Here is a 12,710-nt window from a genome sequence, read left to right as displayed (position 1 = left end):
ATGTGGACAAGAAAATGAGAACTGACAATTTAAACACATTCTAAGGTGACATTTCAAGCTGCCAGAAACTCTTCATTGAATCATGCAAAGTTCTCAGACCAATGTAACTTTCAATCTGACTCCCAAAATACTCTAGATTGAAAACTAATAAGACAAGGTCTCAGACCAATGGATCTGCCTATGGACACATAACCGGCCTTAGTCTTATGATATTTACAAGGATATCGGATTAGTTTTGCCACTCTGATACTCTTCATGTTGCTTTACTTGATAGATATTTGCAACTCTAGAACCTCAGGGAAAAAAAACATTATTTAAAAAAACATAATAATATTTGATTTAATACCAATTTATTTTTGCTTTTCTATCAGAGTTTAGATACTGGCTGATCTGTATGCCAAAACATTTTATCATAGACATGCAACCACAAGACAAGGAGGGACCTATTTGTACCAACAAATGTCTAATTCAGTATTTTTCTTATCAAGATACCTTCTTCATGGATTCAATGGATATTCACCATCCCTTTACTAACAAGCTGTTTGTACCTATTTGTACCAACAAATGTCTAATTCATTATTTTTCTTATCAAGATGCCTCCTTCGTGGATTAAATGGATATTCACCATCCCTTTACTAACAAGCTAGGTAATGTTGCTATAGAGTCTCAAACGAAAAGACAGTGAAGAGGTTACCAAAATTATCCACACAACCATTCCAAGAAACAGATGGAAGAGAGACTATTTTCTTCAGTTTCTCCTTTATATTTACATACTGTGCATCTTCTAATATTTTAAAGTAGTCAAAATTGTTGATCTTCTCATTTGAAGGATCTTATTCAATCCACTCACCAACCCTCTCATTGATGCTTATCTTGATTTTAGTTTATCTAACATTTTCTTAGATTAGTGAATCAAGTTATGCTTGGTATGGTCCACAGAAGAAGATTTAATGATGCATTATATGTTTATACGTGGATGTGGAATGAGTTTGGATCTGTCACAATCTATCTAAGAACTAGGAATATCACCCAAAAGAAATAACCAAAATAGCCTCGTCCTATTATATAGCTACCTAATATTTTCCATGCACATCTATTGTAGGACTTTCACACCAAATAATATCTGTGAAGCCAATCCATCCTGATTAAAAATATATTGATATTAAAGTATTACTCAATCATGCTCACAAACATTTATTAAGCCAATCAGTCCTGATTAACAATATATCGATATTTAAGTACTACTCAATCATATAAAAATAAAAGGAAGATATAACAAAAGTACGACTTCTAATAGGGGTATTTGCTTACCAGCAGCTTCCGCTTGCTTTGACATGATCAGAAAAGATGATGGATTAAGGCATGAAGGGTTTGCCATTATTGAAGATGTTATGCCTTTAAATAAACTGACAATGGGGCTAACACCCGTGTCAAATTGCTTCACTTGGCCATTAGCCGCAGGAAGAAGCCCCAACCATGTGGCTGTCTGCATGAACTGGGTAGTATCGTTCTGTCTCTGTTACAGTTATATTTCTGACTAATGAGTAGATATATAAGTTGAAAAACGAACAGAAAAACATAGTTGCCAGAACACAATAAAAAGAATGAAATTTCCTTCTTAATTGCAACCAGGTCACCCTTTTATTACAATTTTGCAGCACCTGACTATTTCAGATTTTGATTCTATATGTATTTACAAATTGTAGATAAGAATTCAAATACCATATCATTTGCTAACACTTTAGGTAAGCATATCATCAATGACATATAAAAGACTTAATAGTTTTTCGGGTTTAGGGTGATCTCAATCACTTTTTGATTAACCAATGATGATACTCAGCAATCACAAAGGTAGACTGCTTAAGCATAAGCCTTCCTTTAACTAAGCAATCACAAAGGTATAATGCTAAGCATGCTTCCAGTCATGGACAGCAGTTTTGCCTATACCGATACAAAAAAATGTTTGTTCGAGCTGTCACATCCTTAGCTGGGATTGCCTAAAGTATACAGCATCCATGCAATACTTGTCCACAAGGGTCAGCCTAGACCTTAACCTCGTGCAGTCCACAAAGGATCTGCATAATGAAGAAAAGTTTAGAAAAGAGAACATGCAGATAATTTGCCGCCGTCATGTATGAAAAAGGCAACATAACCGAGATCCAAAGCAATACCAAGCAACTAGTCTTTATTAGGCACAAGAGAGTCAAAAAAACGAGCTAAATGAGTGCACACAAAGGGAGCTCCAAAGGTATATGTAGGCTCAATGTTCACCTAGCACTTTCATCGAACAAAAAGTAGGAGGTGCAAAGACGTTGCATCACCCCTCAAACATATACCTAAAGCTCCATCACCCCGATGCTACCCAAGGGGTTCCAATGTGCTGAGACGATCAACCGGAAATCAACCCGTGGCACACGAGAACAGTGCTAATTAGGGCCATTTTCCCCTTTGCGTGACATCACACAACCAGAAATGTTTCCAAGTTTTACATCATGAAAACACAAAACAAAATCACTGACAACAAATAAATATGGGGCAGATAGTAGTGTTTTCTACCCTGTACATGATGCCTCATAAAAAACATCGAAAACACAAGAAAAAAACGAAAAAAAAGGAAAAGCGTCATGGACAAGCATCGAACACCTTGTCTACATTGTTCCATAACATTCTCCCTCACTTATTTCTTTGATGCCCTCATCGAAGCCTCTTTGTATGCTGAAAATTGATCATCCTCAACCATTTTGAGCTTCTGTTGAGTCGTCCACTTCGATCCATCCACTTTGTTGCAACTTGTTGTCGAATTAGTTCAGTTGAGGAAGTTGGCTAAGTTGGAACACTTTTTAATCCTTTTGATCTTTTGGTTGGCAAGAGAAGAGCCTTCATGTTTGTGTTTAAGCCCCTTGGAGGCATTAGGGTTCCCAATTTCGATGTCGGGTGGTACAAACCGGTCCGAGAGGATACCGGTACGCGGACCATCCTCTACCGGGCAATACCAACATATTTACCGGTACCGAGGCATACCAACTGGTACCGCCCCGGATTCGACTGTTACGGAGGCAAACCGATCGGTATGCCCCGACGTGATAGGTGAAGATAATTTTAAAGTTTTAGGGTGTACCATCGGTACGCCCTAGCATACTGACGGTATATACCTGCTAGTCATATGTGCCCTGCAAGCTAATCACGTGAGTGATGACATGTGTGATTTAACACGCAATCTTTTTGTTTATTATTATTATTTGGCATTTCATCACTTTATATTGCTTGTTGCATATATAAATATATATATATATATATATATATATATATATATATATATATAATGATGTCGATAGATCTGTGCAATAGGAATCGGATCGTGATGAAATCACGATAATGAGACCGATTCACCTTTAAACACAGATCCTAAATAATCCCGATCATAGATTACTCGAGAGGGACATCGAGATAACCGGACAGACTGGTGTGCTGTATACCTGTCCATATGATGGTTGTAGCTGATCTCATAGCTGCTCATGTGGGGACACTATGGACACAGTACAGATGCTCATTAGAGAATGAGTTCACTGATTGATCCGCTTAAGGAATGTTGGATGGTTGATGATGTCTTATTGTCAGACAATGATTCCGTAGTCCCAGTAGTGTATCTGGTCCTTAGACTTGAGACACCAAGGATGTCCTGTATGAGTACTCCATTCTTTGATACCAGACTTATAGGTCTGGAGGTTCCAAATCTAGTACAACCGATCATCGGGAGTGGTAGTCAACCTTACGAGTACTATTGAGTGTCGATAGGGAATTATCCACTCTCGGTGTCATGAGAGGAATATCCCATGTATTCTTGCTAAGACAAATCTCTGGCCAGGGTCATTCGGATTGAGAGAAAAAGAGTTCTCCGGGAGAATCCGATTAGAGCAAGACTCGATTAGAAACCGTATGGGTCTGACAGCACCATGCCCAGTATACGGTCTCTGGGATATTAGATGGATGATGGACTATAGATACACGGTAATTGAGGGCATACAGGTCCAATGGATTGGATTCCCCTGTATCGTCTAAGGACTGCGACGTAGTGGCCTAGTACGTCTGCAATCGATGAGTCGAGTGAATTATTATGAAGATAATAATTCACTGAGCCAGAAGGAATTCTGACATGTATAACTCACAACCAGCTCGATATTGGGCCTAGAGGGTCACACACATATGGTAGGCGTTGCGATAAGTAGAAGTTCGAATATGATATATCTATCGGAGCCCCTATCTTATTGGATATCCAATAAGCCCCTGAATTATTGGATATGTATGAGATCCAATAAGAGCCAATGAGAGATTATTGGATAGAGATCCACTAACCTAAGAGGCTTGAGTAGTTGGATGGAGATCTAATACCCAATAGGACAGGATTCATTATGGTTAAGTTAACAAGGAACCTCTATAAATAGGAGAGAGAACTAATGGTTCATAAGCTAGAGCTTTTTGATTGCCTCTCCTATTCTCCTCCCTCTCTCCACCTCAAAGCAGACCTGGAGTTATGAGGAGCGTCGTCGTAACCCTACTGTGTCAATTACCGCTAGAGAGGAGGGCGCTTAACCTCCTTCACCCTCTTCTAGAGATCTGCAGGGATTCAGGGATATACGATCTCCCTAGGTAACATAATCTTTAAAATACGTAGTTTTCTGTTTCACAGATTTTGCGCACCAATCTTCACACAACGACGAACACATCTTTGGGAATTGGGGATTTTGTTTTTTATGTTCTTCCACTGCGCATGTGATGTCGTCCCCAGATTTTCCAACAATACAAGTATGTACCATACTGAGTAGAGCTCGGTATACCGATACAGATCGGTATTCAACCTGGGAGGCATTACCTTATAAAAGCTTGATTGTTGCTAGTTGGAGCTTCGTCAGTGCCATGTCGCAAAACTTGAAGAGTCTAAGGCTTTCTCCCATTAAGTTTCCACTTTACACCTTCTATTGAAAGGGACTTCCAATTGATGTAGAGCTCCACTACAGAGGTGAGGAGAATTGGGTTACTTGGAATGGATTCACCCAAATTCCTCGAGTTGTCCTCCTTGTTCCGAGCTAGTTACTTGACTTCGCCTACTCTTTGCCATCACACTTCTGGAGTGCTAAAAGTGTTGCTTGAACCTGAGCCTGATTTCGACCTTGTAGAGCGCTTAAGTGATAACTTTGGTCACGCTTATGGGATCGTCCACACCCCATTTGGGGTCGAAATTGTGCTCTCCCTCTGAGAGCACAAATTTAGTCAGTGCTTGGAAGACCTGCCACAACAGTATTATGCCTCATCACTTGATGTTCTTGATCATCAGCACGACACTTTCTCGACCAAGTTCTTCTTGGGGAATCGAGTCTCTCCTGAACTTGAGGTCGTTGCAATGTCTTGCCACTATTGATTAGCTGCTTTTACACACCTTGTGACTATTCCTTACTAATCTTCTGCCAATCAAACTATTGTAGGATCCTTACCAACAATGATTCTTTGGTCGTTCGCTTGGTATTGGCAGTCGCTCACCTGATCTTGCTCCTCGAAAGCACCGAGATACCCACAAGTAAGTCTGTCGTCCAACAGCTTGTTTTAGAGGTCCCGAAGATTCTCCCACTCCAGAAATGATGCTCGATGCAGATGGTTGACTGGATTTTCAACTCCTACATTGAGTTCGAACAGTCATTCCACCTTGTACCTTTGTGGAAAGAGCTTTGGCAACTTACTTGTTGGCACACTAGCATATTCTCCAAGTGCGTCTATCTCGACGGACCCTTACCCTGCATTGAGGCCTTCTGACTCTAGTTGCATCATTGTGGGATGAGTCAAGTCTTCCAGCCTCGGTTCCTTCATCACTTGCATAGCTAAATATATGTCCTTCGAGGGCTCTCTTCGAAAGTGCCACTATGTAGGGAGTGTCACCATCCATCATAAAGAGAGAGTTCAAGAACAACATAGGTACTGCTTTCACCTCATGTAGAAACTTCACTCCAAGAACGACTTGGAAATCATCTAAGGGAAGCGCCATGGAGTTAGTGCTCTCACTCCAATCTCCAATCTAAATGTTGACTCCCTTCGCCGATCCAAGAATAGGCTTTGCATCCAAATTGACTATTTTCATGCAGCTCAAACACTTTGCCAACTTCAATCCAAATCGCTTTGCCTCTTGATCTACTATGAAATTGTGTGTGGTTCCTGTGTCCACCAATGCATCAACAATTGTCATGTTGCGCTCTTTTAATGTTGCACTCCCCCACTTGACCTCACAATGCATTCAGCAATTGCACTGCCCAATGCAAGATCCTTGTGGCGATCCTTTATTATTACTTGACTTCAACAAACTTGAACTTGAAGAGTCAGTCGTGTTCTTTGGCCTTTGTTCACGCTTCTCTTAGACTTCACATCACAATGCTTTCAGCAAACGCATTGCTCCCATGTGAGGTCTTGGCAACAAATCGTTGCTACTCGAATGTGACCTACTCAAGCTAAAAGATTGTCTTTGCTCTACCCTTCTCTAACTGGCAAGAGGTCGTCGTAATGGCATCAAGTGCCTTCCTTCGCAGTGGCATTCCAACATTGGATGCTTTCCACCACACAAAAGACATCTTTCAGACTTCGAGACGCTCCATTTGGATCCATGACCTGTCGGAGCTAATTAAAATAGACACATTCAAGAAAAGCAATATTCATAAAAGATGTGTCATATATGTAGGATACTTCAAGGAGGTAGCCAAAATGAATCCAAGAACTATGTTATAAGCATTAATATTTGATACTTAACAGATAAATGACAAGAATTGTGAAGTATTCAAATGACATTACAAAGTGTAACATGGTGCTCATTAAATAAATTATCACCAAGGATACAATATATCCTTAGTAGCGATGATGATTTGATCCACATACAACAACCTAATCAATTTTATAGTCAAATAAGTTATATGGAATCTACCCACCAATTAAATTCAAATAGCCAATAGTGTCATGACCAACCTCATATGCCCATTAATCCAGTAAATTAAATAAAACATGCCCTTTAACCACTTGGACTAAAATATTTAAGTCGATATTACATAGCGAATCCTGACTTACACTTCGGATGGGACCAAAGCATAACCAATATCATTCCCTAATAGGCATCGTATAAGGCTCATGGTTGGTGCACATCTTGTACCACCCCTGAGAAACCCATTTTGGAGCTATAATATGTTCATTTTGAACCAAATGTTATAACCTAACCTATTAGGCCCACTCTGGCTAGGAAGTTGGACTAAGCATGTGGCCCACATGCATATGCTCGTGCATCTAGCAGTGATATTGAAATACGGTTATTCCCACTTCCAAAGTAGGACTAGATGAGATATCATGATAAGCCACTCAACTTTAGATTATAATATGGGGTTACTAGGATATCACAATCTTCCATTCAAATAATTTACATCAATGTAAAGACTTAACAACTAAAATTCCAGTCATAGATAAGACTGAGTAGTTACAAGCTCACTAAACAACTTTACTATCCTTTGGTCACTTTTCTTAAACTAGAATAAGATGCACATACTAAATTCTTGGTATGGCCAGCACACTGAGAGCAATAATTCTCGCATTGCATTTGTAACTACTAAAGATCTATTAGCCCAATAATTCATTGAGTGCTCTAGCTAGCATGGCCATAATGCTACTAGTAGTAGTTCAACCAATTTATGTCAAAATGTTTAGTATTTTTATTAGTTTGCTTTACGTTCACTTTCCCAATATAACCAGTGAGCACCCTCTATTCTTCAGTATGAAGTTCAAGTTCATCAAATTTGCAAGTCTTAGGTACCAACTACTAAGTTTTCTAGAAATTATTAAATAAAAAGGTTTTTAACAACATAAGCATCCTGCATATATTAAAAAGAAAGAAAAATACTTTAATTAACCATTGAATGCCCTTATTTTAATGAAACATGGAGTTGATCACAGACCTTGCAGTTTCAGGAACCAAATTTTAAGGTATAACAACAAGACATCTATACATATATAGAAAGTGAAGCTTTATACAGTAATGATTAAGACCAAGTAGTGTTTATTTCATTATCCAATAAACCTGAAAAATCAGAATTAAAGTAAAGAAGAGCTTTAGAGAAAAATGTAACAGTACCTACCAATACAGTATCAAGAAGGCTCAACCAATACAATGCACTTCCTATTTCTTTCAGGCCATGAAGAACTTCAATTTTAAGTTCTGACTTTGCACCCCATGTTAATTGCTCATGTATAAACTTTTGGCAGCCTGCACATTAAGTATAAAATTGTCACAAAAAAAACAAGAATGTGGAAACAATAATCACATTATAAGTCCAATTGCAGGCTCTTTTAACTACTTGTCATGCTAGAGAAGATTGCAAATGCAAGGTAAGGAAAAAAAACAAAAAACAAATAGAACTAGCAACTTAGCATCTTCAAACTTCTGTTGATAGATAATTCACAGAGATAGTTTATATCAATGTGACAATGTCATCTACTAACTGCTTTGTCTGTTAAAAAGTTCATGTTTAGAGAGAGTTGGATTTTATGTTTAGTTTTTCTAGATGAGTCTAAAGTCCTTGTAGAAAATACAACCATGTAGTGGTTGTTCAATTACTTGAATGTGTGCCTATCATCTAGAAACTTGGCTCTTAACTTAATCATCTTTTAGAAAGAAACAAGAAACCATAGAAATCCCTTAAAAATGGACTTTGAACTAATAAACAAAATCAGAAGATTAAGATTGGAGATAGAAAAACAAACAAAATTGTTAAAGGTAGAAATGAGGTAACTGGTTTTGGGAAATGAAAGCGCAATACTACTAATGAGATATCAAATAAAATCTAATACATTAGAAGTCAACAAGTTGCTTCACTTTTGTAATTTGATATCTTTAATTATGTTTGATGAATAAATAAAAAAGTGTGGCCCAATGGACAAAGATCCCATCAATATGGGATTTGGGAAGAGTCCCATATGTAACCTTACCCTCACAAGCTGATATGTTGCTTTTATAACTTGAATCTTGTTGCCCACATTGCAAAGGACCAATCTTACCATGACATCAAATGATCAAAACTCACACTCTGATTAATAAAAAAGTCAACAGATTTCTTTTGGATGGGAGGGTGGTGGCCTCTTTCCTGGTTCATAGAGTGCAAAGAAAGAAAAAGTGATCTTGGTTTTGTGAATCTGACGGAATTCAATTTAGTATTATTTGGTAAGTGGTAGTGGAAGCTCATCAATGGGTGCAACCTTCTATGGCAGGAAATGTCATGTTTGCTAAAGTAAAAGACTACGGGATGACACTGAGAGCAGTCCTACTCCTATCCTCAATTGGGAAAGGTATCCTGCACTATGAATTAGCTTCAGTCTAGGCATTTGGTTTAACCTAGATGATGAGTCCTATGGTTCTGACTTAACCTTTGGATGGATAGGTCATTGTTCAGCTCATCTAACGCTCTGGTACGTCAAGCAATATACATCTCAGTTGAAGAGATTAAACAATTGGATTAAAGGACTGTAAGCCAAGGTTTGCAATATTGCCGGGTACAATATGATATACGCTGTCTGTACTGGTATGTACTGGTCCAATGGGTCACCAGTATACAGAGCAAGGTAAATCAGGTGGTACACCCTGTGCTCCTGATACGTCTGGTACAGGACCCTGTATCGACAGATACAAAGCAATACAAGCTCTATATAATGCAATTGCTGTTTTTTCCATTTTGCAGTCTTTTTAGGTATTTTTCAAGACTTAGTTCGTTGACATACAACACTTGGTCCATGCTGTGATCGATAAATGAAATTGCGAATGTTGCTGTGTACATCTGGTTTGGAATTGGAAATAATGCAGTTTAACAAGCTCCTGGGCATATGAGATAATTCTAATGGCTCTCTTCCTCTCTCCATATGGAAAGGATTTTATCAATTATAGATGGGAATCATCAAGACAAATTTGGAGGAACTTGATGCTCCTTCTCAAGCCACTCTAGAAATGTCTGACCTCAAATAAAGCGAAATGCTTTATATGAATGTTTCTAAAGGGCAGATCACTCAAAACATATCCTTCTGAAGTAAGAAAGACATTGTGATCTGTTACTTGTGTGGTTGGCAAGATAAGGTGAAGAACCATATTCTTTTAGCATGTGAATCCCTACATACGTATGGGATAAATCATCTGGATGTTAATATGTGAAGTATCCTAGGAAGCTTAAGAAGGTGTAGTCTAACGGGAGAAAGAAACACATTAAGGGAAGATAAAGTTTTGCATGAGACCTCATTTGTCTTTCATCAACTAGGAACAATGGAAGGCAAGGAATGTGAGAATTTTCAAGGAGCACAAAGAATAATGGAATTTTGTGTAAATCCATTACGAATATTGTAGAGTGGAGAATCAATGTGCCTTATATAAAGAAAGTACTAGAATTTGATGCGTACATTGTTAAGACATCTATCTGGCTTACAACCTTCCTTCTCTTTGTCACTTTTGTACTTTTCTTACATTTTGATGAATAAGTTGAGCAGTCTACCTACCTACCTACCACCAACCCACAAAGACAATGAAAAAAAAGCAGTTAGCATGCTTGGAGATGTTAATACTTTCTTTAAAGCTAATCAAAGTGGGAAAATCAATCTTTTATAACTATATGTTTAAGTGGTTCAACCGTTCAACAATCATCAGTTTCTTCTAAATTTTCAACCAAATCCTAGGTAGTTTTTAATACACAATCAGCATCATGAGCAGCAACTTACGACGACATTACTGATGCTAAGAATAAACAATACCAGCATGATGGAAGGATCATAATATAATTTCAAATTCAATACAAATATTTAATAGTTTCAAGTAATTACCTGCTACACCACCATCAAATGAAAGTAGCCCAATAGACTTTGGCAATGCTTCTTGCAATCCTGTTATTCTTGGTACAATTGTCGTTATCTAAAGTAGCAATTAGTATTCACTTAATAATCTTCATTTAAAGACATCATTTTAGTATAGCAAGAAAAAGAGCATCACAACTGCAGTTCAACTTCAAATATCAACCTTAAAAAATGTTCAATGGCAGGAAAGGATAACCAATCACAAATAGTTGGAGCCTATATATTCGTTGCGGTGTTTTGTTGTATTGCACAAAAAGGATAATAATACACAAAAGTTAGCACCGAGTGTAGCATTCTGAAACATATAGTGTAAATCACAATTCCAAACATAAAATTTAATTGACAAAAATTTAAATGCTATTAGCTTTATCATTAATCAAATCAACTTCTTCAAAAGACTAGAACCATCAAATTAGAGTCATTATTTGTGCTGGTGTAAAATAAGACATCAAGAACTGCATACAACTCATTCGTAAGAAGAGATACTAAGAAAAATAGGAGTTAGAAATTGCCAATAAAATAAACAATCAAATGTTCTAGGCCACGAATCTCCACCCAACATGGCACAGACTAGGCCTCAATACAATTCATGATACAATACTATAACTGGGCCATCCATGAGCCACAATGGAGCCTATCGCTATTTTCAAAACTGTACCTATGTTTTGGATCATTATGACATATAGTTACAAATTATTATGAATTGCTCTCCAATTTGCAGTATCCTTTATATGGTTATTGGTATTTTATATATAGCTTTTTTGTGAAATGTTATCCACTAGAATATAAAGGTAGAATATATATATATATATATATATATATATATATATATATATATATATATATATATATATATATATATATATATATATGTTTTAATTATGATTTTGATATAAATTATCTTGCCAAATCTCATCCATGAACCACAATGGAGCTTATCGCTATTTTCAAAACTGTACCTATGTTTTGGATCATTATGACATATAGTTACAAATTATTATGAATAGCTCTCCAATTTGCATTATCCTTTATATGGTTATTGGTATTTTATATATAGCTTTTTTGTGAAAAGTTATCCACTATAATATAAAGGTAGAATTTATATATATATATATATATATATGTGTGTGTGTGTGTGTGTGTGTGTGTGTGTGTGTGTGTGTTTTAATTATGATTTTGATATAAATTATCTTGCCAAATCTCATCCTGTAATTTTGTGAACTATGGCAACCAGTACCAATTTCATAACAACAATATAAAGCTAGAAAGAGCAAGAGAACTATGCTTTTCATAGAGGTTTCAAATATTAGATAATGTGGAAGTAGTAGTACAGTAGTACAACATTAAGACCAGAAAGGAGAACTTCAGATGTATTGGATGAAATGCTAGGAAGAAAAAACTTATCCACACATAGAAAGATGTAAAGATACTTAGATGACAGGTTAAGTTCAAAAATAAGAAATTAGCAAACGGAGTCAACTGAGTGTTAGGGAGGAAACGTGAAATGTGAAATGCTACCACCAATCAAGGTTTGTAATACCATCTGGTATGACTCGATATGGGTGGTATTTACCGATCCAATTGCCTACAGCAGAGGGTAAATCGGACAATACATCACATACAAGACTTATACTCGACTTGTATCATCCAATGTGCCTAGTAGAGGGTTTATACATCCATAAAACGATTGTATCAGCTAGTAACTTTTTTTGAATTTTCAACCTTTTTTTTCAAGCTTTTTTGAAACTTGGTAGGTACCGGAATACTGACACAATACGTCAATATAGCCTAGACTTGTCCAATATCCA

At 37.1% G+C, this 12,710-nt stretch overlaps 1 protein-coding gene across 3 annotated transcripts in view; it reads right to left on the bottom strand.

Annotated features, from left to right (window-relative positions):
- Positions 1-12,710, bottom strand: part of LOC103980423 (protein PIR) — a 47,458-nt gene that overhangs the window by 3,453 nt on the left and 31,295 nt on the right. For all 3 annotated transcript variants that reach the window (XM_065102512.1, XM_065102513.1, XM_065102514.1), the window contains 3 exons: positions 10,873-10,960; positions 8,154-8,281; positions 1,312-1,516 (listed from right to left, as the gene is read on the bottom strand). In XM_065102512.1, coding sequence (XP_064958584.1) covers positions 1,312-1,516; positions 8,154-8,281; positions 10,873-10,960 — 421 coding nt within the window. The remainder of the gene's footprint in view (positions 1-1,311; positions 1,517-8,153; positions 8,282-10,872; positions 10,961-12,710) is intronic.

Source organism: Musa acuminata, chromosome BXJ2-4 (genome assembly GCF_036884655.1).
Source record: "Musa acuminata AAA Group cultivar baxijiao chromosome BXJ2-4, Cavendish_Baxijiao_AAA, whole genome shotgun sequence".
Taxonomy (NCBI): Eukaryota; Viridiplantae; Streptophyta; class Magnoliopsida; order Zingiberales; family Musaceae; genus Musa; species Musa acuminata.
The sequence above is the reverse complement of the archived record's forward strand: the minus strand, read 5'-3'. Positions and strand labels throughout refer to the sequence as shown.